At 37.8% G+C, this 27,253-nt stretch overlaps 1 protein-coding gene across 1 annotated transcript; it reads right to left on the bottom strand.

Annotated features, from left to right (window-relative positions):
* Window positions 1–2,759: 2,759 nt before the first annotated feature.
* Window positions 2,760–27,253, bottom strand: PTPN20B (protein tyrosine phosphatase, non-receptor type 20B). Its single transcript, XM_009888819.1, has 17 exons — window positions 27,119–27,253; window positions 26,033–26,191; window positions 25,218–25,392; window positions 23,906–24,116; window positions 22,693–22,730; window positions 20,244–20,308; window positions 18,566–18,727; window positions 17,824–17,995; window positions 15,918–15,994; window positions 13,759–13,844; window positions 11,859–11,974; window positions 9,161–9,309; window positions 7,345–7,435; window positions 5,770–6,104; window positions 4,034–4,249; window positions 3,709–3,771; window positions 2,760–2,831 (listed from the first exon to the last, which is right to left on the bottom strand). Exons 1-17 carry the CDS (start codon window positions 27,251–27,253, stop codon window positions 2,760–2,762), a joined length of 2,322 nt encoding a protein of 773 aa, XP_009887121.1.

The following is a 27,253-nucleotide window of genomic DNA, read 5'->3' as shown; positions in this document are numbered from 1 at the left end:
TAGGAAGAAGCTGTGTCTGTCATTTCAGTCCTTCCTTCCTCAAAATTTAACTGCTGTCTAGGCTGTCTGCAGCAGTGGAGCTCATGAATGGTTCTAGTACTAAGGTGACCAGCCTTTAGCTTCAAACATGTGCAAGAACCCTTGCAAGTCTGCAGTTTTCTTAAAATGTTTTCAGACCATGGATTGAGATACTTGCTCTGTGGGATCGCTGTGTGACTGTGACAGATGGAGGGCCTGTCACCCGGCATGTGGTAAATTGCATCTATCTGGCTCCCCTCAACATTGGTTTGGGAGGCGCTGAGATTTTCTGGGGGTGAAAGTTTCTTTGTTATATAACAGATTGGGAAACATCTGGAAGGACAGTTCTGCTTACTCTGCTAGCAGCCTTAGAGGACTATATCTGTGTAAAAATGTATCTCTCATCCAAAACAGAGTTCAGTCTGAGTGAGGATGTCGTTATGGGGATCATAACCATAGTATCTGTTTAAAAGCATATAATTATTATATTCCTAAAGGATAAGAACATGGGATATGGTAGAATGTCTCAGAGGGCAGTAATACCTGCTTCAGGGGAATGTATAAAAGGTACCATGATCACAAAATCCACCTTTAGAAGAAGTTTAAATATAAGCCTCAATTAATAGAAGACTATTTTCCCTAGAGCTGTTACTGGTTAGTAGTTAAATATTACAGCTGCCTTTTCATCAAAAGGAATTGAAAAGAAACACAATACAGTGTTTTCAGAAATCTTTTTAATATCCCTGTAAAACAGGAAAAACTTCTGTCAAACAGCAAACACTTCTGTTAAACAGCCGCAAAGATGATGCACAAATATGGAGGAACAAATAGTGCCATGACGATTGCCTTCAAAATCCAGAATTCTTGTTCTAAACCACAGAAAAAACACCTTTGCATTAAGTACAGGAATATTTTCACTGAGAAGCTTTTTCAAGTTGTTGTGGTACAAAAAGTGAATTGTGCATTTGTGTGCAGTTTAGTGCATTCATTGCATAGCAGTACATGTGCAGTAAATAAAATCAAAGTGAAAGGCCAAATACCAAATGAAGGTAACAAAGTTATGAACAAAAATTTGGCTGATGACACTCGACAAAACTGTGCAAATAATCCTTTATATGCAACATAAAGATAGTAAATGCAGAATGTATGGAGAGTAATGCTTCTGGGAAGGCTCAAATTCAATGACTTTAAGACAAAACATTGAATTCTATTTATGTTTATACCAATATACGTCCAGGGTTACTCCACTAATTTAGCGTTACTCTGGATCTCTATGGATCAATATGTTTGAAATTAGCATCTGGCTCACATCATAAATTTCATTTCTATCTTTTCCTGACTTCCAGCAGACTATCGGAGGGCAGAAAGAAAAAATGGCCCTTGGCCTTAATTGTAGTTGCATTACAGTGGCTTTTTCTAAAAGTCATACCTTCGATTTGTATTTAATCTCTCATTCTTTCTGAACCATAAACCTCTCATTCTTAATGAAAATAAACAGCTATTTTATTGTCTTGTTTCTAATGCAGTTTTATACTCAAATGCCTCTTAAAATTTTTTCCTTTCCTGAAATCAAAGAAGTTTTAAAAATATATACAATTCAGATAAATAAATGCTGTTATATTTTCCTATGTTTAAAAGTTACTCTTCCAACGCACATCTAGTAAGTTCACTTCCATATATATCACCTTCTAGATAAAGGACTTAGAAATAGTACTATGGAAACAAGTACAATACAAACTTGAACAGCAGGTTTCCACTCAACTCCTCAAACTCACACTAACATAAACACATTTTACAAGAGAAATAAACTGTACAGAGAGTTATTTATTCTAATGTAAAGATCTGATTCAGCCCTTGCTGAAACCAGTGGGACTTCTCATAGATTGGTTCAGATCCTTGATAAGAATTACAAGATAGTTAATCAATGGAAAGGATCAGGGGAAGATGAAATGTGTATGTGAGCCACAATGCACACACAGTCATTTCATCTGGCTTAGTATTGCATTCCTTTTTACATGGATGCAGAATGAAAGAATACTGATACTATCTACAGCTGTTCATATTGCTGGGAAAAATTAATATTCCGTCCAATTATTAGAATGCTCTTCATGCTTTGAAGAGAACCAACCAGGCTTTAAAGGCATCCTATTTTTCTGTCAGTTTCTTGATTTCAGATGTCTAGTGATGGTGGTATAAATTCCTGGGCTGGAGTGATGACTAGAAATGGTTCTACATTGTTCAAGCAACCAAAGGTAAACAAATTGAGTCCTTCCACACAAAAGCATAACTACTATAGAAAATACTGATTTGCAGCCCAGAAGCCAATAGTACAGAACAACATGTAAGGGACAGCTAATCTTCCACCAACACCAGCAGAATCTTAGATCTTTGTAGTTGCCCTCTGGAAAGAAAAGCTAATTCCAAAGGCTTCTATCTCCTTGTCACAGTCCCAAAATATTTTCCTAACAATTAATATGTTATTACACAGAACACGCAAATTGCCCATGGCAATTTAACAGCAGTGTTGCAGGGCTGGCCGGCTGTTTCTCCAAACTGTGAGCAAGGATTTAAATGACTTCCCTAGGACATGTCAAGCAAGGTTTTGAAATGCCTTAGAAATCAGAGTGATCTAAATAAGCATGTAATACAACACTTGTCCATGCTGGCTTGACATCTCTTTAAAGCAATTGCTGGGTGGTCCCCTGGAGTCCAAGGGAAATAGTAACAGAGTCGTATTGCAGTCAGTAGGAATCCATTGCTTGAAGGTTCTGAAGGACTTCCAGCACAACTTCATAACAGAATAAATACTCATCCTGTATGCAGAGACACCAATGTGAAACACCTGGTCACGTTCAACATAAATTCTAGACAAAGAAGGATGGACTGGCTGAAGTGCTGTTTATAACATCAGGATCTTTGTAACATGGATACAAAAACTTAGCTATTTAGGAGCATCCTTGTTCTTTTTGTTTCATCACTTGTAAAAGTTCAGGAGCACTTTCTTATTCAATGCAGTACCTGTATGCATGTGCTCAAGTTTCATTTAGGTCAGTGAAGGTTATCTATTTGCTTAATTTTAATCACATGATCAATCACTACCCTGAAGAAAAACATATCAAAGCGTGTGATAAAATATTTGCCAATAGGAAGAACTTATCCTAGTCTTGCCTTACTTTTCTTCCCACCACCTGGTTGCTCTAAATTGAGTTAGCTGCATCTTGTCTTCTTTTCCTGTGTGAAAACTCTTTTCAGAGGTAGGTTTAACTCAGCAGTAGAGGGGTTTACTGGGATGATGATAAATCAGCAACAGCAAGAATTCAACAGAAGGCCGCAATTTTGAAGAGTAGAGTTTATGGTATCTCACCAGGTTTGCTGTTGATCCCTGCTGTTCTTTTTGCTTAAAAAAAAAAAAAATGGGCCGGGGGGGGGGGGGGGCGCGGACGGGCGGACACTGACACTGGTATCTGTACTATATTGGTGCTTTGCTTTTATTTCAATGAGTTAGTAAGGTCTAGACCTTTCATATTTAAATCTAGACAGCACTTGCCTGGAAGGCTGTTATTTTCCTCAAATGAGAAGGCTAAAATTATGCTTTAAGCCCCAGATTTATCAAAGCATGTGTACATGTGTATATGTACCACTAACTGAGGCTTTTAAAAATCATAATCTAGTTGAATATTAAGAACTTACCTTAGTTTGGATCATGCCAAAGCGCTGAGCTCTCAAATCTCTCACTATCTGCTTGATGTTGAACTATCAGAAGAGAACAGTTTTTTATTGACATGAAAGTTATAAAGAAAGATTTAAGCATGTTCAGATGGGGAAGCTGTGACTCAGTTCTTTTACAAATGGTATCTTTTTAGTTATTATCTTCTTGTTCAAAACAAGAAAAGCTGGGTTTATTCCGTTTTGTTAGGGTGAATTCTACCAGGAATTACTCTGGTCTAAGATAACCCCACTTTGCTGACATCCGTACCAGTTTGTAATACTTAACGATGATCTGTTTGATACTTACATGTAAATCTTTTTCTATATAGCTGAGCAGAACTTCAACACACAGCAAAACTCCACTTTTTCCAATGCCAGTGCTGCAGTGAGCAACAATAGGTCCTGTACTGTGAGCTTTTCTCATGTAAGAAATAAATTTTACAAGCTGCTCAGCCAGTTCGGGAATATTGTGGTCTAGCCAAGTGGTAAACTGCAAATGACTTACAATGCGCTTCTCTTCTGTCTGGAACAGAAAGACCAGAAATGTTAAAAATGATCAATCCTAAGACTGATTTTCAAGGAATTCCACTGATAAATTTTCCTTCAGCCTCATTCTTAGTCAATTTTTTGTCTATCCTACAATTCTGCAGATTTTCATACTTGATCCTATTAAGGATTCTTTTAGGTTTTCAGAAATGCACTCAGAACACAGGCCTAGGAAATCTACTTCATATAATTTTGATGAGACACTGAAGTTACTCTGTTGCCCCAAAAGGATGTAGTTATCTTATTTGTTGGGTAGAAAGGAAAACTGAAAACATTTGTTAAATTGGAACATTCCAGTACAGTTTTCTAAAATTGTTTTTGTAACCGAACTAAGACATACTAATCAAAGAGTAGTAATATGATAGCCACAATAGTAAAATTGTTAATGCTATTCTGGCTATCAGACATAAAAGAACAAGTTGTGATTAGATACCCTAACATACCCTAACATACAAGCCAAATCAACTAAAAAAATGCTTACAAGAATATTCATAATGTAGATTAAAAAAAGAGTATTATTAATTGAGTGGTCCTGAGACAGTACTTCTTGTTGCCAGCTTGCCAAAACACGTTAAGCTGAATGCAAAAGAACTACCTGGATTCTTACCATCAGAAGAATTTCAATGCATGTCTGGATTTCTGCTGAAGTAAACCTGTGGCTTTCTGTAGTAATTTGATACTGGTCCAAGACAAACATTGCAAACATAACATGTTCATTGAAACAATCACATATAATGGCCCATCTTCCCATCCTAATAATCTTTTGGGAAGACTCATAGCAAATGCTTTACTATGCTTCACACTCAGGGACATAAGGTGAATTGTGTTTTCTTCATATAAAGATATTGTTTTCTTGATGGAAAAAGACACCAAGTTAGTCCGGCAAAAGTACAAAATTTTTAATTATTCCATTAATTAGTATGTCCTGCAAAAGTTTTTGCAAAGCCTTACTTAATATTGAGGCAATACTGATGGACTTATAGTTGCCTTGATTTCCACGTTCTTACACCTGGATTCTGTATTTGTTAGTTTTCTAAAAATTAGCTCCTGTATGTGTAGTTTTGTGTGTATTCATGTCTTTTCATGAATGAAAGAAGTATCATTTGTTCTAAATTCTAGGATTAAAACCACCTTCTTCCCCCCTTTCCTTCCAGCCACCATTACAGAATATGAATCTGTTCTGGCAGCCCTTTGATTTGATGAGAACAGTAAGCAATTCTGCAAAACACTGAACGCACCAGCTCTATAACCATTAAAAGACTAATTTTTGGAAATTTTTGTCCAGATGTATGTAATATTGGATCCATTGCTTCTGTAGTGAGTAAAGAAGCAGCATCTCATTAACCCTAATTTCATGTCTGTTATTCAGATTTTTACATTCCTAAAAAATACTAATCAAATGTTACAGAGGAAGCAAACAATAATACTAGTAGTTACTTATGTAAAATATCTAATCAATTTCATCATATATGGAAGTATTAAATATACTTAACTCACCTCCTTGTTGATAATTTCTATTGCTCTAATTATGAAGTACTCCAGAATCTGGTAATTGTTTAGCCTGAGATGGAAATTAGCCAGGTCCATAGAGTCATGGGGAGGTTCAGGCCAATATCGATGACATTTGACTTGCCCTAGCTCCACTTCTTTTGTCATCATGGCAATCACATCTGATTCACTCTCCCAGACCATTTGCCAGAAATCAGCCGTAGTGGATGGCAGAGGCCCTTGGGTTATAATATAGAAATGTTCCTCTTCTCCAACTTCCATTCTAATGTAACTTGCATTAATGTAGCCATTCTTTTCTCCCAGAGGAACTCGTGTCTTATCATCTGTAGGAAAACAGAAAGTTGCTATTTCAGCTGTAGATCTGAAACAGAATTCTACCATCTCTGGCACTCAGGAGATGGGGAACCTCAGCCTAACAGCAAAGTGCCTCTGGATTTTAGAATACATTTGGCTAGTAGCACTGATATTAATCACTGCTAATAGGAATTCCCACAGATAAGTTATATGGTTCACTGCAGCTTTATTTCTCTTAAGATACTTGTGTAACACTCTGACAAGCCTTCTAATTACCATAGAATTGTTTGGCAGTGATTCAAAATAGTGTATCCAACACTGCTTTTAATGTATGGCATGGGAACATTGTGACTGGGTATTGCTGTTATAAAACAGAACATTTTGAGAATGTATACTGTATCATTGATACAGACAGGTAACTGTGCTACAAATTTTGCATGTGTTGTCCTGCTGCTGCAGTTTAGAAAGACATCAAGGGTCCAGAAAGTGTTCTCCCTCTGTCATGATACCTCTTGGTGAATCATTGGGCAGTACATTATTTTTTTGAAATCCTTGTAACAGCAGTCATTCAGCTCTTGGACTTAAATCTTCCTTCTAAAATGAGTTCTCATGAGTGATGAAACTTTTTTCTGACTCAGATCGGAGCCGAGCAGCTGAAAGCTCTGGTTGGGTATTATGCTTTCAAATACCTGTGAAAGTATCTTTATCTTTCCAAGACATACATAACGCTGTGATTTCCACTGTACTTTTCAGAATTCCACTGTTGTCATAAGCAGTAGATGTACCTGTACATTTAAATAAATTTAAAGAACTCCTATTATAGTTCAAGTTACACTTGCCCACAAAAATGTAGATCGATATCTCTGAGAAAGAGGGAAGGAAACACCAAGACAGCTGGCCCCCTACCAGACCAAGTCCTGCCTTGTGGAAGATGATACTTCAGAAAATTACATATTGTGCAATGCAGACATCCTTACGTGAACTCTACCTTTTGGAAAAAGCAGAGAATCATAGAATGGCTTGAGTTGGAAGAGACCTTAAAGATCATCTAGTTCCAACCCCCCTGCCATGGGCAGGGACACCTTCCAGTAGACCAGGTGGCTCAAAGCCCCATCCAGCCTGGCCTTGAACACTCAACACATTCATTACTAGTGGAACTCTCTGTGACTAAGGATGTGGTGGGATTTGCACCTCCTGCATCTCAATTATCACAGTTTTTCTGTTGTCTTTGTTCACTGAATGCATGTTCTCATTAGTGTGCATACTTACATGGAAGAATATCTCGGTATCTGTTTTTATCCTGGTTTTCTGGTGCTTTGCCAGTTCTGCAGTCATCTATTGGTTTCTCATGTTCTAAAGCCTAGATCAAAGAGAAATAGTCAGTCCATGTTGTTCACATCCTTTATAGACAACCTTTACAGAGTCAGTATGAGCAAACTTTACTGCTATACGTGACCTAAGACTGGTAAATAGACTTCTTACAGCAGAGAATCAGTACATCATTCTCTAAACTTCTAGGCAAGGAATTCAAATTGCTTTGTATTTCCTTCAGCCTGCACAAAATTTCTGGGGTTTTCAAGTGAGATTTCCAACCCATATCCTCAGCTCTTCTCATTACAAATCCCTGTTGTATATTGCTGTAAGATAGATGTTTGGAACAGTGCCTTAGCCAAATGTCAGCATTCATCATTAATAACAGACTGACTAAAGAACCAACTATTGCACTGTTAACAGGTACTGAACGTCAGTGAATACTTTTCAGTGACAGAGAAATTGATGGATATAGGGAACAGCATCAATGATGTTAAGTGCAAATCGTATGGTCGTTAAGTACTTTGTAGCAGATTTAGGGGGACAGAATGCAGTGTAGCTGGAAGCAGGAATGTGAAAGTTAATTTCATGTACAGTTTTGAGTTACCTTCACTTTTCTTTAGTTTTTTACCTCTTTGGTATGCATTGCACAATGTTCAGCCATCACAGTATGCCACTATACAGTGTATACGGACGGAAATACATGTGACAATTCTTTAACATCTTCATCAGTCTCCCGGCTTGAGGTAGCCAAAACCATGACAATCAGTTATTGCAGCTTCTACTCGGGTAAAATATCCATTGGCTTTGGTAATCAGTGCTTTCCCTATTAGATCTTTATGATTTCTGTGCAGATGTGTGACTCAGCTCATAGTACGCTATGCCTACATCAGTAACGGACTGGAATGAATGGAAATTAATACATGCCCTTGAGCCTTCAGGGAAAGTCAGCCAATCCTATACAGTTGAGCCTGTGGGATTTTGTACCCAGAAAGGAGATACAAAGGCAAGTGAGAGAAACTGATAACGTTGTAATTACTATGGAAAAGTGGTAGCAATCTATTTCACTGGTGGTGAGTACATCCTTTAAAGGAAATTCCAGTACTGTGTTGAAGAGTTATGAAATAATCTGTTCTTTGGGAATTTGCTGATAACTGAGTACTCTATTTATATCCCGAAAGAAGATAATTTATATGCTTTCCTAATTTTACACTTTTTCATGATTTATATGCCATCAGATGTAATTATGTGTTTTCATTATCTATGGAGGTACAATACTTTTTCTTTTTAATTTTAACAAGTTCCTGACCTTAATAGCGTCTTTTGGCAATGAGTTCCATGGATCACTGGAGCATTACGTGAAACATATTCCTTTCGTCAACTAAATGTTTCAACACTAGTGAATCCCTAGCAGCATGGATTTCTTGCTTTAATGTGGCCTCTAGAATAGTTCTTAGGCAGATGTTCAGCAGAGCTGAGGGGGTAATAGGAAGCAGTCAGTCTAAGAAAAAGTGATTCATACTCTACTTTCATGGATTATTTATTTTTCATTCCATGTGGGCAGTATCTTTTGACAAGGAACAATGTAAGCCTGACCTGCGTGGAAAGAGAGATCCAAATACTGTAGCACCACTCAAACAGCAGAGTAGAAGCCCCATTCTGGAGTCACTAAAGATATACAAGTCAATGTCCCATACAGTATGCAGAAGGCTGCTAAAAGTCACTTTCTTAGCTCTATTAAACACTCAGATCTTAAAAATATATCACACTTTACCATAAACTCCTTTAACACCTCTTGATTCTCAATCCGTGACTGAAGACCTCGAATAAGACCTGTGATGCCAGTCCTTGCACCTACTTCAGTGAGTGATGGTTTAAGGTTGATTAACTGAGCCAGTTCATCTCCAGAAGCAAAAGTTCTGCCTATATATCAACAAAAAACAAAGGAGTTTTTAATTATTATTATTCATAGTGCAAAGTCTTGAATTCAAATACTAGGGGGCTGCAGTACTGAAGTACATTTTGATCCTTATACTGTGGAAGTGAAAAATGAAAAAATATTTTTGATTTATGCTCACAGCAGAAAGAAGAATAAGTCAGCACCATGGATACAACCAGCACCGCATTTCGGGTAATTTGGAAGCAGATCCAACTATTGCAACTCATTGCCTCATTGCCTTATTGCAATCTCTAAATAGTCTGTACCAAATAAACTGTTCTTACAGAATTGTAAAATTCAATGCTAGCTTATATTGGTATAGGAGACTCTGGTCACATCTTTACAGGGAATCATCTTCATGTTTCCAACACTTTCCTGAAAATTAGTATTGCCACATGCTACTACTAGGAATAATCCCTGCAAATTCTTCCTCCCTGAAATAAGAAAATATCTTGTTCTTTTCATCTTACTTCACACTGCGCTTCAAGAACAAGATGTGAAATATCTTTGATGCACCAAAATCAGGGTTCAGTTTTACTAATTAGCTCATGCTGAAGTATAGGTTCTGATCCAAAACTTGAAGATTAAGAAGATGGATAAACTTTTATATCTCCAGAAATATCACTGCTCTACTGGAGCAATTGAAAAACTTTTGTTACCATGTAGAGTAAACCCAGTAGCTTGTTTGGTAAAAAATAGTGGAATGAGGCAGAGGAATTATGGAATTTCTACTTTAAGTTATAGGCTGCTGTTGGCCAAGAATAACATGCCAACTGTCTCAAAGAAAACCCGATGATCTGTTCCACAGGTTTGTTGTAGGCTGAAGACAAGGAACAATGCTCTGTTTTCTTCTGGCAAGATGTCATTGCTACTCTTGACTAATCTACATTACAAAAGCGTTGTGCTTGCTATGCTTTTGTCTGGGCGACAACTTCACCTGCCTTGCCTGAGCTTCTAAAACACTTTCCCCTTCTATTCTCTGACCCTCACAGATGTACAGGCGGTTCTATTAACTAGTTGAGAGTGCCAGTGAAGACAGATCCCTTGCTCCAGACAGAGCGCGCTATTTCTCATACACACATCTCCTTCCTTCCAGATCAAGTGGAATAAAACCCCCAAACTTTGAGGAAGTACCAGAGGATAGATTGGTTATAATTTTCTGTCTGCTAGCCAGGGCACCTTGGCAGTGTGAGAGAGATAACTGTGATTTATTTCTGATAAGAGCCATCAGCAATTCACTGCTTCCACAGGGCAAGAAGAAGCAGGAAGAGACCTGTATTTCAGAGAATCTATGGGATACTGCAGCATCCTCAGTATGATCCTTTTCACATATTATTCTTGTTTGAGCCAGCTTAATTTCCTACAGGAACAACTAGGCAGATTCTTTCTGTGAAGTGTCTTGTGATATCAGTGAGCCTTTAGCACCTGAGCTGTGAAAGTGCTCCAGTATGTTTTTAAGCACATTAGATCTAGAGGTTTTCATGAAGTTATTACATGAAGTGAAATTTGGTGATTCTGGGAACAAAGTCTTGAGATAGAACGTGGACCTTCATTCTACATTTCTGTGTAAGCGTTTTATTTACTTTTGGAGTTGTATGGGAACAGTAAGGGAGAGGGGAGAATTATTTCAAAAACCTATTGCATCCAGTGATAATAAGAACATTTTGTAGTATGTTCCTGGAATGTGTTCCATTAATTTTCAAAGCCTTCTGTTTCATTGTCTTTCATATATGAAAAAGACCTTCTATTACATCCAGTCTGTTTACTGTATCCCTATTAAGATAATCCACCTACTTTTATTTTATTCATTTTGGGGCAAATGTAGAAATTTGATTTTTTTAATTATGCACTGGGAAGCTCCCAGAAAATTGCTTCTAATGCAATTTGCAGTGTTCATTTGTTTTGTTCAGCCACTGAGCCAATGTGTCATTTCTTTGTACTATCCAATAGTGCATAATTTGAACAAATATCATGATGTTGCTCAAATTAATTCAAAAATTTTCTTTTCCTCTTATTTGATCAGTTTGTAATTGTCTATAATCAAGGTATTCAGAGATTTTCCTTTGGGGAAGGTCATGATATATAACATTACCAAAAAAAAAATCCCAAGAAATAAAACAAAACAAAAGACACCAAAAAGAAAAATCACAAAACCAGAAATAAAAAGTTGCTTATCCTTTTGAAACTGGAGTTCCAAAACAGAGGTGCTCAGAGCCGTGGCAATGGGTGATAGCCAGCAGAATTGCCCTCCCTGGGTTCAGTTGACTACGTTCAGACTCATGTTCCTTCCCTCTAGCAGATCTCCAAAAGAGTTGGAGAGCTCCTGATATAGGCCTTCTTGTGGATGTTGCAAAGGTTTAATGGCCTTCATGTCTATCAATGGTAAAAATTGTGTCCTGAGTGCCCTGGTCTTCGAGACACAAAGACCAAATTCTTAGCTTGTATCCAAGGGATTAGTGTTGTTCTCACTGTACATATACAGAGGAGCTGGCCTATAATGTTAAAGAAACAAGAGAAGTTTTTGCATGGTTACTTCTAGGTAGAAAGGAAATCCTGTGGGGCATATCGTCATCTTCATTGTTGCAGCTGTCTGACTCAGACTGCTGACTCTCTCTTCTGCAGCCTTCATATTCTGTAGATTTCTGTGACCTGTAAAACAGGATTAGTTGAATGGTCTTATGGAGGTGGCAGAAACTTTAATAATCTGAACCGCACAAAGGTTTTGGTTTTCATCTATTTTTGATCACTTTTAACTTTTAACTGAAGCAACTATTTTCAAGAATTAGTGTGAACACTGAAGAATGTAAGTTCAAGGAATAATAATAGCATTTTGTCTGGAGTAGTGTTGGCAAATATGGCTAGTGAAAAACACTATTATCTGTATATGGTATTTTATTTTTTTAAAGAGATAAGAACAAACTTCGTATAAAAAGCTGCCAAAAAATAATTGGAAGTAAGATTTGCCACAGTTATAGACAATTTCTCATGTATGACATTTTTCAGTTGTCAGGCAATCATAGCTAAATAGGCTTTGCTTGTTACTGTTTCCTAAAGAATTTAGAAAATTTTAGAGCACTTAATTATGATTTAGGTAGAAGATATGCCTACAATCCAGAATACAACCGTAATGTGTGCAGAATGGGTCAAATATTCCCCTACTGGCTAACTCCAATACCCTCAGACTGAACATTTAACAATGTTGGTAGGCTTAAACATACTACAGTCTTACATTATCCTCTCCTATGTGTGATCATTATGCATAATATTAAAAATAGTAAAAGGTACACTTAAGAGGGAGAATAAGATATTAAGTAGCAGCTTTGCAAATATCAGTAACCATTGCAGGCTGTGCATGTTCAAGTTACACAAAGCTTTTGCAAGTAGGAAATAGAAATACCAGAAAATACTGGTAGTAAAAAGATTCAGATTACAGGACAGGGCCCAGAAAACCATCCTATTTGCAAATCAACCAGAAAAGATAATTTTTATCCCTATATATGATAAGATAACTTTGTGTTAGCCATAGATGCATTTATGCATCTTGCACACAGAGGAAGATACTTTAATAATAATCACACCTGATTACGTGGTATATCACAAGATAATATTGTATTAGCAATGAGATAATGGCAAGTGGCACTGAGCTTATGTTCACATGGATGTTCTCACTTGCAGATGTTCTCAGAGCTTCTTTCAAACTTTATCTCTGCGAACAGGTAAGTTAGGGAAGATTTTCATCCCTAATTGATGGGCCAAATACTGTTCTGACAAAATTTTGAGTTTTGATTGTAAATATTTAGTCCTTTTTTCCATTTATGTGAGTTATAAGTTATAAGGAAAATAATCATATTTCATATATTCTGCATCATTGTAATAGACAAAACTGCCCATGTCTTATCAACACTCCATTATTCTTTGATTTCCCATTGTACCGTAGATTTAAAATTTGAAGTAAAATTCTTCCCTTCTTGTGCTACGTACTTTCTTTGGAGTAACATCTTCAAATTCTCTTGATTCCCAGATGCCGGGAGTTCAACAGCTATCTCACTACAGCCGTAGTAGCCCAGGGTCCAGCCCAGGCTGCAAGACCTGCTTGAAACTCTTAGTAAAACACTTGGGGTCCCTGCCTACACCAACGTGATAGTGCTACCACTGTTCTCTCTCCTCCTCAGCTAGAAAGGCTAAAGCTAGCTTAGGCATGTCTGCACCAGCTGTTACATCTAGAAGCTTCCGTTTCATTTGTCTTAGTAGTTGTGTGAAAGCTGTTTAGCAACTTTTACTGCAGATGAAGCTGCATTCCAATAGAACTGTATTTCTCTCATTTGGGACACATGGGTGCATTTGCATACCATATTAGGACTGCTCTGGAAATATAAGAATAAATTATCCATATTATTTATTTTTGTAGTTTTAACTGCATTTCAAAGACTTACCTGTCTGAAATGTTACTGATGATATCCTTATAGTCTTGTCCAGCCAGCTGACCTTGCAGAGGGGAATTGTGTGCACTTTCTGGATCCTGCAGGTTTAAAATAAGAAAAAGCTGTGAAAAATCAGTACACAGAAACATGAAGAATATAGTTACTTTCATCAACATTCTTTTTTATATCTGACAAAAATATGTCCTTCACTCAAGAAGGAAAGGGAAAATAGAATAGTTTCCACTCTCAGAAAAAAAAGTATGTAACTTTGATTTAGCATTGCAGTATCTACTAGGAGTAGAAGGCCACATCAGCTGTATTTGTGAGTTTCATAACAACACGGTCTTCAGACATCTCTACAACTGAGCATGACTAAACTTTGAAAAGGTTCGTGTTAGTTATATCATCTCTGATCTCATAAAAAAAATGCAATCACAAGAATCATGAGTCACACTACACTTCACGTCCCAGCTCTTGGCATCAGAAAGCACCAGTGTCTGAGGTGGAATTGTTGGTAATAATTTCCTTTTCTTATCTCAGACACCACGATGCCAGCTGTTAGAAGCAGGGTGCAGCTGCTCTACTGAAGAAGCACTCAACTCACAGAAAAGGCAGACCTTTGATCACCCTCCATATGCAGTAGAAGCAATAATATTGGTGGCTGGTTTTCCATCCTAGAGAATGATAATTGTGTCCTGCACTTAAATAATGATGCAGGACATCTGCATTTAGTTTGCGGAGGTGGCTCCTTCTCAGTTGTAACACGTGATAGATAATGATTTACATTTTAGTTCAGAGGGGTGTTTCTTCTGCCTTCCCTGCTTAATATTCCAGATGCACTCAGAAACCACTCTGGCATGTTAATTGGTATAAACTACTGAATGCCCCACAGAATCTTAACGGTAGCTGCCACTTATACCTTATTTTCTTACTTTTGTGCTTGTATTTCCCCATTAGAATAGGGGAACTCATGGCTGCCTATTTAACCATTAATTCATTTATCCAGTTTCTGCACCTACTGACTACAGCGACCGGAGAATGCTATACGGATTTCTGTTTTCTATTTGCCAAGGAAAGGCATTTTACTGCTGCTTTTTTGTATCTGTTTTTTTTCAGTAGCTTGTCATTTTCAAAGTCTACATCTTTGGATGGCAGCTGTGCTCTATAAAGTAAAGCATAAATAGTTTCTATTCATAGGAGATAGCTAAAGGCAACCTGGAAATAATGAAGAAAGAGAGTTAATGGAACCAATTCAGCAAAAAATTTTAGAATGTGCTTAAAGTTAGGCATGTGCTGTGCTGAACTAGATAGACTTAACCACATACTTAAAACTAAATTTGTGCCTTAATACCTTGCTAACTCAGGGATCTAACCTTAGTACTATCTCCTACTTCTCATTGATATTACTACTTGGGTGTACTTCTTTATCTTATCATAGACATGACCTTGTTTTGATATTACATTTCACCAATCTCTAACAGTTTAGTTCCAACACATATTCCAACATTTACTTAAAACTTCCTCAAGCAAATTCCTCTTCAAGGTTTTCTCAGCTTATTCATGTCAAGGATTTCTTCCATTTCTCTTTTTCTAGTTTGATTATATTGTTGAGGCAGGGGTTGGGTTTTTTGTTTGTTCTGGAGGATAAGACGACCTGTATTTCTCACATTTTCTGAGGAGAGGTTTTACAATTGTAAACTTAGAAATAATAGATGCTGTAAAATTTGATGTGGAATGTCTTGCAGGACTTACTAAGATTCAAAAACATAGCCAGATTTGAAGATGTTTGGGTGCCTTGGAGTTATGAATATTAATGGAGGACAGTTGAATAGAAATCTTTTAAAGTATATCTTTTTAAAATACTGCATGTCAAAATTAATAAATCATTCATTCCAATATTATAAAGCACCAGAACTAGACTTGCATATGCAACCTTCCTTCCCCCCACCCTTTTAGCATATATACTATACTAATCGTATGCTCTTATCTCAGTGGAATCCCCTGACTCATTCCAATGTTAGCAGTTCCAGTCATTGCAGCACACTTCCCTCACATTAGTCTTTTTTCATTAAGAAGGTGTGGTTCTTTCCTGCATTGCAGCAAACCCATTTTGTAAATAAACATATGAGTGCATTGCCTGATAACTTCTAGAAGCCTGATTCAGATTTTACCTTGCTGCATATCTGGTTGGATTCTTCTTCCTTGAAAGTGAAAACAGGCTGAGCTTGCAGGCTTCCTGCAGCACTGTCTGAATACCAGAAAACAAAATCAAATTAAAATGCCTATAAAGCCTGAAAATATAGATCCATTTCTTTTGTGCCACCCACACCAGAGGACTTTGATCTTGGAGGAGGCTCTGAGATACAGTGCCAGAAACTGGCACAGAATTGCCCTTTCATGGATGCTCTGAGAGGGTTAGTACAGCACAAATGCCATATATCACCAGCATAATTCAGGTTGCCAGAAGATACACTGAAGCAGACCCCTGTATCAACAGCAGTTAAAAAAACCTGAAACAGAATTTAAATCCGCCTTCCCTAATCCAGCCCATTACTTTGCAGTGCTAAGGGACAAATATCATAAATAAACTTTGCTGTTAGTGCTTCTATAATATCATTGGGTTTTGCTGGTCCAGGAACACAGTTTAAACTTTCCAGCAACTGCATAATTCACCAATCTCGTGTGAAATGCACACCTAGTTCCTTGAATTTGCAGAGCTGGAGAAAAGGCTAGTCTTGCTGAAGGGAATGGGAATATTTCCACAGCCCTTAAAAGAGCAAGAGCTTCAATCAGTCTTTTTATAACTGGCCATCATTCCTTTTTTTTTTTTTCATCATTAACCCCCAAAATTAAACTAGGATAGAGATGGGGCAGCAAACATCCTCCTTCCAGGCTAGTGCTGAGCACAGCTCTCTCATCCTTATGGAAAAACTTTGCTCTTGAAACACACAGGGTAACTTCCAATAAGTGAAGAAGTGTCCAGTGCTTGTGACACAGGCTAGGAGTTAAAGAGGATTAGGTTCAGTCTAATAGATACTGAAAAAATTGAGATCCTCAAACCCTAGAGGCAGTTGCTGCCTAACAGCACAATTGCCTAAAATACCTATGCAGGTAAGTTTGCATCAGTAGAGCTGACTAGATGCATAAACATTTGCATAAACGTCCAAAACCCACAGTCAGCTCTGCGTCTCTTCCTAGTCAGCTGGGGAGAAAGCAAATGTCAATGGCAGTGGCTTCTTGCCTGAGAAGACTTGAAACAAAGCCTCCAATTTGTAACCAGCAGACCAGAAGTTATATTAAGGAGGAAGTCTATATTCTTCCCACAGAAGTTTCTCCACATTATAGTAAACATTTAAATGTTTAAAAAAAATGGAAAGTTGAGGAATATAAACCCATAATCTATTGGTAATAGTATACCCTTGCTTCTGCTCCCAGCTTTAATTAGTATTTAAATTTTGAGTATTCAGTAGAGCAGAGCCAGCAGCACAAGTTTCTTTCATTAGAGTAATCAGCCCTCTAACTACTGCCCTATGCAGGTGGGTGTGCTCTCTAATTACTACCAATCAACCCAGAACCAGAGGCTTCTGGATTTAAACATGAAGGAGCATGGAAGGGAGAGTGGCTGTCTGGCAGGCAGAACAGGAGCTGTAGTGCTTCCAAGAGATAAGGTAGGAATGCTGGGATGTAAAGTTTGTGGGAAATGTATTTCAGCAGCTGGGTCAATAATTGGTTGTGATTCCATCAGTGAGTTGTATAAAATTGGGTAAAATCAGACCAGGAACCTTCTTGACTTAAAAACATGAGCTGAGTTAAAGCATCTTTGCAGGTCTTGTAGCTTTGTTTCTGCTATTGCTAGACTTTAAAATCACACTTGGCCATTCCTTCACTGTGGTCCTATGTCTTGAGTAGCTTAACCAGAGCTGCAGATCAGGGTGAAGAATGTATTTGTATCTACAGCTATGAATCAGGACTAGGTGTGAAGTTAATAATATTGAACTGTTTTGCTAATAGGGAAGTTGAATTCAGGCAACAAATAACCCCACTTCTATTGCATACTAAGTGGATGTAGCTGCTTACCCGGCTCCGCTTTTGTGTTTGCAGGGGAAGGCAGACTGTTGCTCTGATTGCCTGAATAAGCCAAGTGCAAAGCCATGCTTCGGCAAACAGTGAGTTGAACAGTTCCTTGAGCTTTGCGCAGCAAATCTATAACTGTTTGGCGTGTTAGACCTGACACAAAAGTCTCATTCACCTGAAAAATACAATTATATGTACTTTTAGATTCCTGTAACAGAGAGCTTTTTTTTAATCGCATATCCCAGCCCTGAGTTGTAACTTCATTAATTCCATTGTTTTTTGTGTGTCTTGATAACTTTTTGCTTGTCTTGAGTTAACTGGCACTGATGATGGGTTCCTTCCAGTATCTTCCTGGTTAGCTGTTATATGCATGCTTGGTCAGTTAACTCGTTTCCCTCGCTTTTTCATGTGTAATCCTCACTGGGCACAGTTACGCTATGGAGTAGTTGTACTTTGCCACTTGCCATGCTGTTCTGGGTCTGCTTCTCTGCTGGAGTGACAACAGCCACCTCCAGCTGTAGAGAGGCCCAGTCCCCCAGGAAGCCGAGCCCTAGACAAAGGAGGGGGCGGGCCGCGCCGCAGAACAGCCCTCTGATCCCAAGTTGCTGAGGGACACCATCTTCTACATGTTACTGTGCCAAGCAGCCTCAGATTTCCAATCTGCACAACCTTTACACTGAACAGAATGCTTGTTACGAAACAACTAGAGAAAATGTAGGCCGAAACAATGAAGAACAAGCATTACCTTAAGTAGGATGTCACCAACTTGAAGCCTCCCATCTAGGTCTGCAATGCTGTCCGGGCTGATGGCTTTTATTAGGATAGCCCTGCCATTTCTTCCACCTACCAGTGCGAATCCTAGGCTTCCGTTTTCTGCTTTTTCCAGCTCTACCTTAAAAATGAAGTCCTACAATAGAAGACAATATGGTCTAAAGTGGAGTTTATTCAGGGCTGGTTTTGTTTGTATTTTTAATACCAAGGAATCCCATTATGCTTCGCAGGCCTCACTGGCTGATACAAGTTATGGGAAGTATTCTTCTGTTGAATAGGTGTATAGGGCTTCCAGTGATTAACATAGCAGCTGCATGTATGCATCAGAATGAAAATAGTGCATACTTATTTCCATAATCTTTTTTACTAATTGTTGGAGGGGAAAGAACCTCTTATGAGCAGGGAAATGTACTTTTGTAATCCTTTTATAATATATCAAATACATCACCTCTAGCGACAATCAAGTCACTCTTGTCTCCAGCATGACAGTAATGCAGTAAATACTCTGTTCTTTTATTGTTCTGTAATGAAAATCTTAACCTTGCAACCCCAAAGTACCCATCTGTTTGGCTTTAGCACTTCATTCAGTTTTAAAATCAGCTGCTTTTTTAGGGTCAAGTATTATGTCAGAAATAGCAGCAACCTAGAAATGTTTATGACTTGCAGCGTGATTAGTTCTAATGTTGCAAATATCATCCTCAGAAATTATTTTAGCAAGTTGAATAGATCATGGATTAAATAGTGCAGAAAGAGCAGTGATAGTGATGACTTAATCAAAACTGAGAAAATTGTTCAAATTTTTCTCCAAGGTTGGAGGTCTAATTTTAACAAGAGACAGCCCTTCTTTGCAAACCACAATCGAGAGAAAACTGGTAAATCTATTCCCATGAAATATCCAACCCAATGTGGGTAACTTCAATTCCAAGTAATGTTATTTTCCACGTTTGCACAAATAGAAGTGATGTTTGCACTTGTAAGAATTTTGAAGTGTTGTATGTTAAGCATAGAAATAACTTACTTTTTTCAAAGAACACACGTTTTAGGAATTCATAATTTCAAAAATGGTATTAGTCTTGCCAAATTCAAACTGTTGTGGTTGATGTCAATGCTGTATAACACTCCAAAGGTTTGGAGTAATTTTACCCTCTTTTTCAAATGCCACATCTAAGAATTTCAGAATAAAACATTAATCTCAAGTTTCAAAGATTGTTGTGGAAAATGCTTCCAAATTACAATTACACTTATTTTCCCCAGAATCTCATGCTGTGACATTCTGTATCTTTTTCCTGTGCTACTTTCTTTCTAAGCTAAGGATTAACCTTGTAAGCTGTTAAGAGTACTATGAAGACCTAATGGAGGGTCTACGTCATATGAGTCGTGCTTATTTTACCAAGCTGGTAAAATAGTGGTATTATACATTGATAAACAGCAATAGAAGAGTCTGACCCCAGGACGTGCTCAGCACATTCTAGTCCATGAATGCTGAAGCAATTCAACATTTCACAGGTCACTCTCCAAAAGCATTATATTCATGTTTTCAAGGAAACCGGAGAGGAAGCAAATCTATTAAATACCACTATTGAAAAAATATCACTCCATACAGCTCACTTCACTTGATGGACCACCTCACACTTGATAAAATTGTCACTTACCTTACATTCTGGAGAATCAGGAGTGTTTTGCTGGGCACAACAGTTTGTTTCCTCCAAATATTTCTCTGTGAAAAAGCAGCAACAACATTTACACAGTTGTACTGGTAAAATGTTCTATAGCATAACAATCAAAACTGTATTCAAAGACATAATAGAACATTTTATATTTGATATGTAAAACACAAAAAAATCCTGTGGACTTATGTGGGCTTATGCTCCTGAACTGTGAAGTGAGCATTCTGCGCATTATCCATGTAGTCTTTTTACCTCCCAGGGAGCAGGTTCCAAAACAAGCTTTAAAAGCTGAATGTTACAGGGTCAGAGACACCAGATGAACAACAGGTACTGTATGTGTTCTCTGAAACTCTGAGGGAGGCAGTTTTGTTTATGAAGAATTAATCTTTCCCAAGTGCTGCCAGTAACACCTACAGATTTACTTTCTTTCGAAGAGAGGGCACAAAATTTTACAAACCCTAATCGAAAAATCCAAAGATCCTTACCATGTTGATGCAGCAGATGCTGTTCTTGGGAATTCAGGTTTTCATTTGAGAAAGAAAGACTGGCTTTCTCTGTCTCAGCACGTGGCCCTAAAAGCATACATGTAGGTTTGTTCTGACAGGCCTTCTGCTAACCTTCATATACACAAGGGAATGTAAACTCTGTGCTTAAATTATTAAACAAAGCATCAATATCCAGTATTGATACTATATGAGGCAGTTTGAGACACTTAGCACTGCTTAAATTTGCCAATTTGCACAGTGATATAAACAATTCTGTCATGAGTTGCAGAGATGTTGCATCTCAGTCATTGCTATTTTTAAAATTGTAACAACAATCGGAGATCAGACTGAGACATTCTAGACGTGGCAATGGTCGGGCAGAGGAAGAAGCAGGGTGTATTAGGGTCTGCAGAGATGGACATGGAAGAAGACAATGTGTGTTTCTTGACAGTCCCACCTCTACTCACCCACCCCAGTTTTGGGGTTTTGCTTTATTATATCTTGGTGATCTTAGTTGTAGTCCACAAAATACTCTGAATGTATGAATTATAGAAAATTGAGTGTTCTGTTGTTAAAAACAGACAAACAAAAACCAACAAATAAACCAACTCCAAAAACCTCCCTGTTGTATTTAGAATTTTCGTACGTATTTTTGTAACTAAGAGATTCTATAAAACAAAGGCTTGCTTCCTTAATAGCAAATTATTATAGATTTCTTTATAAACCTATAAGAGATGATAGCAAACAGAACACCAAATACCAAATTACTATAGGGAAGAATCTTGTTTTTTAAGAGATGCAGGTAACTGTACCATTGTAGAGTTCATAAATCTGTATCAGAGGTGGATCAGATCTGGTAACCTATTTTGAAGGTGTCTCGAGAAATTATGAGCTCTGCAGATTCCAAGGAGCAAGGATGTGTAAGCAAGGTCCTACCGGCATTTACCATGCTTTAGTTATGCAACAGTAACTGAGAGTACAAATAGCTTTATCTGTGCCTTGTAGCAAATTCAAAGAAGCTTGTTCTTCTGTAAGTGAAATAAGCTGCTTCCACTTATAAAAACAAACACATGGCTAGTTGTTGTAGAGCAGGAAATCTGAAACTAGCTTGACTTGGAATAATTTTTTCAGGTAGCCATGTGACAGTACTCAGATGAGTGTAGGCATATGAGCAATTCTGGTCCAGGATTACTTTTTCAGGTCATCTTTGCATGATTAAAAAAAAATAAAATATTCAGATATCCAGTCAAGTAAATGAAGCCGTGGGTTAGGCCTGACTTAACACTCCAGCCAAATGTACACTGGGAAGCATTACTTGCACAGCTAAGACACTTTCTATGCAGTGACATAGATGTGATACCTATCCCTCCACCTGACTCTGCAGATGCTGCCTCTGCTTGCTGAGACTGCTTCTACTGCTAGAGCAATTCTGGTCAGGTCTTTGTAGTGCAGGTGATTACTGAAGTTTTGTGTCAGTTACAGTATTAATTATTGACCCCTGATAGAAATGTTCTTATATTAACTAAGGGATATTATATTGGTGCTGCCTGTTTCATATTTTCTATAGATTTATTGATAACAGTTTAAAAAGTTGGTCTAGATGATGAAGTAGTAGCTCATATTAAATAGTGGCGCAAAAAGTGCTGGGAAACCCCTTAGAGAATAGTGTCAATCAAAACATGTTGAAATATGACCACATAAAGCTCCCATTTAATAACAACAAATTAAAAAAAAAAAACTGTCTATGCAAAATGCAATAAATTTTTTTACAGAGAACTATAAATTTTATTTCTATCTTTAATAGACCCTTAGAATGGCTGTAACAGAAATACTGAATGCCAAGTTAGAGGCTGTTAACTTTTAAAATGCAATTAATCAATACCTTATGCTTATTTCCAAAATCAGAAGTAAGTTTTGAACTAAAAACCAAAAATATTTGCCTTACTTACTATTTTCCTGCTCTATAGGAACCACTGGATTGCCATTTCTGGGGGCAGAAAAAGTGAAATATGTGAGCCATTAAGAGCTGCATGCTTTGTAAAGCACATATGAAAAATGTTTTTAGAAAGTCAGTTGTCTAAATTGTAGTTGTACTTCTATGATTTTTGTTAATGGTGCTTTCCTAAAAAGCATTTATATCAATATATAAAAAAATTTATTGTATCTAACAACAGCAAAGCATTTTATTTAAATGGGTGGGAGAAATAAAGAACGTGTTAAACCATCTGTCCCAATACAGAACTACCCTGTGGCACATTTTGAATTCAGCCTCCATTCCCCCTCTATAAAGTGGGAATGATCTTTTGTAATTTCCTTTGCCCTATTTCTGTTTGTCTCCCTATATCGTAAATTTTTACTATCAGGGTGTGCTGCCTACTAACTGCGAGAAGTATAACGGGGCTGCAGTTTCATCTGCTAGACCAGTGCAAGTTAATAAAACATTAGTAAAAGTTTGAACTATGTTAAGACAGCTGTGAGAGACATACTATCGCTCACTCTGGTTATGTAACTTAGTTATTCATGTACCTTTGGGTTACTATTTGACTGTTCCTTTGAGATCTCTGAAAGCTATTTCTGTATCAGTCCAGCACCTCTGCTGGTGCTGTATCAGACTGTAGAACCAATAAATCTAAAGTGCAGCTAAGAACTGATGAGGGAAATTCTTAACTGGACATTATTGATCAAGCCTGGGCTGACTTTTTGTTGCATGCTGCAGATTAAATGCTGCATTTAAAATGTTTGTCTGTTGGAAGTAACTCAGAATTTTCCTGTCAGAGGTAGTTTCTTGCTTGTAGTTGTGAATCTGAGATTGTACAGAGCAGGGCAGCACTAGTGGTGGAAATATAAACATTTTCCCCAGAGGATAGGATATCTGAAAATGGTGGCCAGCCTCACAGCTAAAGGATTCACATTTGTGTTGGATCATGAAGTTTGAAGAGTTCGTATTCGTGTTGTATGACTCTGCTCGTACTCACTGTGTTAGTTGTAATTACAAGAAGTTAAAATATCTTATGGATCTTATGTATCAGGTTGGAGCTTTCAGACCTTTGAGGTAAAGCATTTTTCTTATAGTTTGTCTTGTTTCTATTGTTTGACTTGCTGATGTAAAATTTAGAGACCTGCTTCAACATTAGGATTGAGATTGAGTATGCTCAGATTTACCTTGTGGCTTTGATTTGGACAGTCTGGGTGGCAGCTTCACACACTCTCACTGCATCATCCAGGCTAATGCCCTCAGTCCACAGTCCACAGATGTAAACAATCTGATCTCGTGGCTGCAAACTGCCTTCCACACTGGCAGGAGAGCCAGGCACTATCTCTAGCACATAAATACCTTGTAACTTGCTTCCAGCTCCTCCTGTCAGCTTCAAGCCTAGAATAATGCAGAGAAAGCATCTTTTGTGGCAGCGTGTTTTGAATGTCACTGTCAGTGACATACAGCCTAATGGAATAGATGTGGGTCATTGAAAGATAGGCTGAACAAATCACTGACATTGTAAATAACAGTCTTGTCCCAGTGAGATGGGGTGTAAGAGCTGGACTGGGAGAGTGAAATGCAATTCGATGTTTAAAAAGTATGGGAAAGACTTAAATGGTATAGTCCATCTCTATGTTTCAGCTATTCCAGAGTGCTTTATTTCACCTTATGTCATTGGAATAAGACACTTGGTTGCACAGCAGTGTCTCCCTCATTATCGGAGTGCTTAAGTGCCTTGCAGTCTTTAGAGTGCCATAGGGAAAGGAGGCATATGACAACAAAGGAGCTACCTATACAGTGCAAAACTGAATTGTGCAGCGATATTCAAGCAATCTCTGAACAAGCTAGTTTCTGAATTGGAAACAGGATGCTACACCTGAGCAAATATAGGTATACTGTTTCCTGCGTCCACAGTTTTATCTCTGTGCAGTACTCGCCACATTCTGCAGAAATATCAAGATACGCTGTGGGCATTTCTTTTATCATTTGAATGGTACAATGGAGCTAAAGCCTTGTGTCTGTGGTAAATCAAGGATGTGAGTGGAGATTTTTTGAATCGCAAACTATTGCCCTAACCAGTGGCTCGTCCTTCTCAAACTTTGCCTTTTTTTGGCCTTTTTTTTTTTTCTTTCCCTCCAAATAGGTCTTTATGTATCTCAGCAGGTAGTAGACATTATTATCTAATTGCCAACAGTTCTGTATATCGGTAACCTAAAAATATGAGACTGGAGATCTGCCAGAAACTTCAGCTGAAAGGGTGATAATACAAAGATCAGTTTTCCAACTATCTTCACTGGTCTAATAAGAGATATTAGTCTTCCCTTTAAGGCCTTGCCCAAAAAAGTTCTCTGTTTCTTGGTCATGGGTGATGGAGCAGAGCATAAAGGTGTCAAGGTCACTCAGGATCATATTGATTCAAGACCGCAGTTGCTTATGATTGTCTTACGATTGCTGTAATCCCTGTCCAAAATAGCATGCATAGTATCTACTACACACCTAGCTGTCCATTGGCACCTTTTGTCAGAGTAATTTCGGGAATCTCATCTAGCCTAATAGAGGGACGCGGATCGCTGTCAGCACGACCAACCACAAGGTGCAGATCAGGAGGAGAGCTTTTCAGTAAAGTCAGGGCTTCATTGCATGGTAAAGATGTGGCATCAGTTCCATTCACCTAAATGACAAACCAGTAAAATGATGTTATAGATCTCATTGACCATCATGTACTTCTACCTCCACTCTGAATTTTGCATATGAACTTAAATTTGTTTTCACTTTCATGTTACTGCTTTGCTGTGGTATTTAAAGACAGTGATTGCAGTAAGGTTTCTTTTTTGATCTTTTATTTTTCTGAATGCAGAGCTTTCATAAAAATAGCTCTTTTTTTTTTTCTTGAAACTCAAGGTCTTGTAGCAAAAAACAAGGAAGAGAGTCTAATACAACAAACTGAAGATGAATCAGGCTGAAAACAGGCTTTATTAATGCATTACAAAGGACATAACTCCTGTATCCTTTGTATGTCACTTATCTTATTACTTTAATTCAGTTTGTCATTTAATTGGGAAGTCATTTAATATCTCGGTAGTCTTGCATTGCTGCTAGATGATTCATGTTATTTGCCTGGTCATATAATCTATTCAGTCTGAAATTTGTCCTACTGAAGTCACCAGAACTACATTTATTATATGACTCATTTGCACTTGCATGCCTAAATATGTGATAAACAGGACCCTATGAAAGGAAGAATGCTGAAGCTAAATGACATTGATCTGAAAATACTTTCTCCTCTGTATAAACTCAAAGAATTACTGTACCATAATGATTCTGTCTCCCCTTCTTAGTCTTCCATCAGACAGGGCCGGCTCATTCAAGACTTCATCAACGTACAGGCAGCTGTCCACTTTGTTAAGAACTACAGAGAATCCATAACTGTTGTTCTCTGACTTTGTCAAAGTCACAGAGATCTCTGTTTCCTGTTAAAACAAGCACAAGATAGGTTTGATGTAGGCTTTTCTGTTCCTTCATTGACATCTCCCGTTATGTTTTATATGCAGACAAGAATCAGATCCTCAGATTGTGTAAATAAGAGCAAACATAAGGGTTTCTCTGATTTCTCACTGCCTTGATCTGGAATTAATTTTACTTCTTTTTACCTAGTGGACCTTCATGGTGATTGATTGATAGGGCCTAATAAGGCAGAGAATGCCTTCAGGGACTGGAATTTTGGCATTTGAAATGTGTAAGAAAAGGCTTGGAGTACTCTGAGTTGACAAGCATTATAATAGTAGGGTGCAGAGATTATTGTTGTTATTGTGATTGCTGTCCCATTGAAGGAAATGGCTGGAGCTAAATTTTGTCCTCAGTACTCTCAAATTAGTAGGAAATCAGAGCTCATTAGTGTCAGAAGGAATGCAAGATGTTCAGCATTTGGCAAGACTGAGCCTTATATTTTGAATAGTAATTAGCACAAGGATCATACTTTCTTATCAGGACATTACAGTAGTATCACTGTAACAAAATGATTTTCCGCATGGGTTTAAAACATGACAGAAGAAAACCAAGTAGCTAACTCCAATTAATTTTAGAGGCTACTAGAGTGTTTTTAGGCCTTTGTACACTGAGAATAACAGAGCAGAATGCTGGAAAATTGAAGAAATACTAAGATGGCAAAAGCAAGGGGAAGGCCTTAAGGCAATTGGTAAAGAATTCCAGAGAGCTGGGCATAGCGAAAAGTCTGCTTTACTTGAAGATCGTGGACATTCAGGAAAGTAAAAAAAAAATCATGCAGAAATAGCATAGACAATGAGTTAAAATTAATGTTCAAGAATGTTGCGTTCTGAAAGTTGTTTCTTTTCCCTTGTCATATTCTACCTGTAAATAATCTGGTGCCTGTCACATACCCTGATGCAATCTTCCTTTTCTTCCTTCTCTTCCTCTAGTTCCTCGAAGTCTTCCCATTCATTGTCACTGTCATGTGTCTCTCTAGCAGGCAGGGATGATAAGGGACCACAAACACGTGGTTGTGGGGTCACCAT

The sequence above is a fragment of the Charadrius vociferus genome, unplaced genomic scaffold (genome assembly GCF_000708025.1).
Source record: "Charadrius vociferus isolate BGI_N301 unplaced genomic scaffold, ASM70802v2 scaffold436, whole genome shotgun sequence".
Lineage (NCBI taxonomy): Eukaryota > Metazoa > Chordata > Aves > Charadriiformes > Charadriidae > Charadrius > Charadrius vociferus.
Note: the sequence above shows the minus strand (reverse complement) of the source record. Positions and strands in the feature narration are given on the sequence as shown.

Excerpts from the sequence above, each read along its gene's own strand:
- PTPN20B (XM_009888819.1), bottom strand. The coding sequence starts at position 27,253 with ATGGTGACCCCACAACCACGTGTTTGTGGTCCCTTATCATCCCTGCCT. Across the intron at positions 22,731-23,905 it reads GTCCAAATCAAAGCCACAAG|AAATGGCAATCCAGTGGTTC; the intron begins GTAAATCTGAGC and ends TTCTGCCCCCAG. Across the intron at positions 18,728-20,243 it reads CTGATTCTCCAGAATGTAAG|GACTTCATTTTTAAGGTAGA; the intron begins GTAAGTGACAAT and ends CTTCTATTGTAG.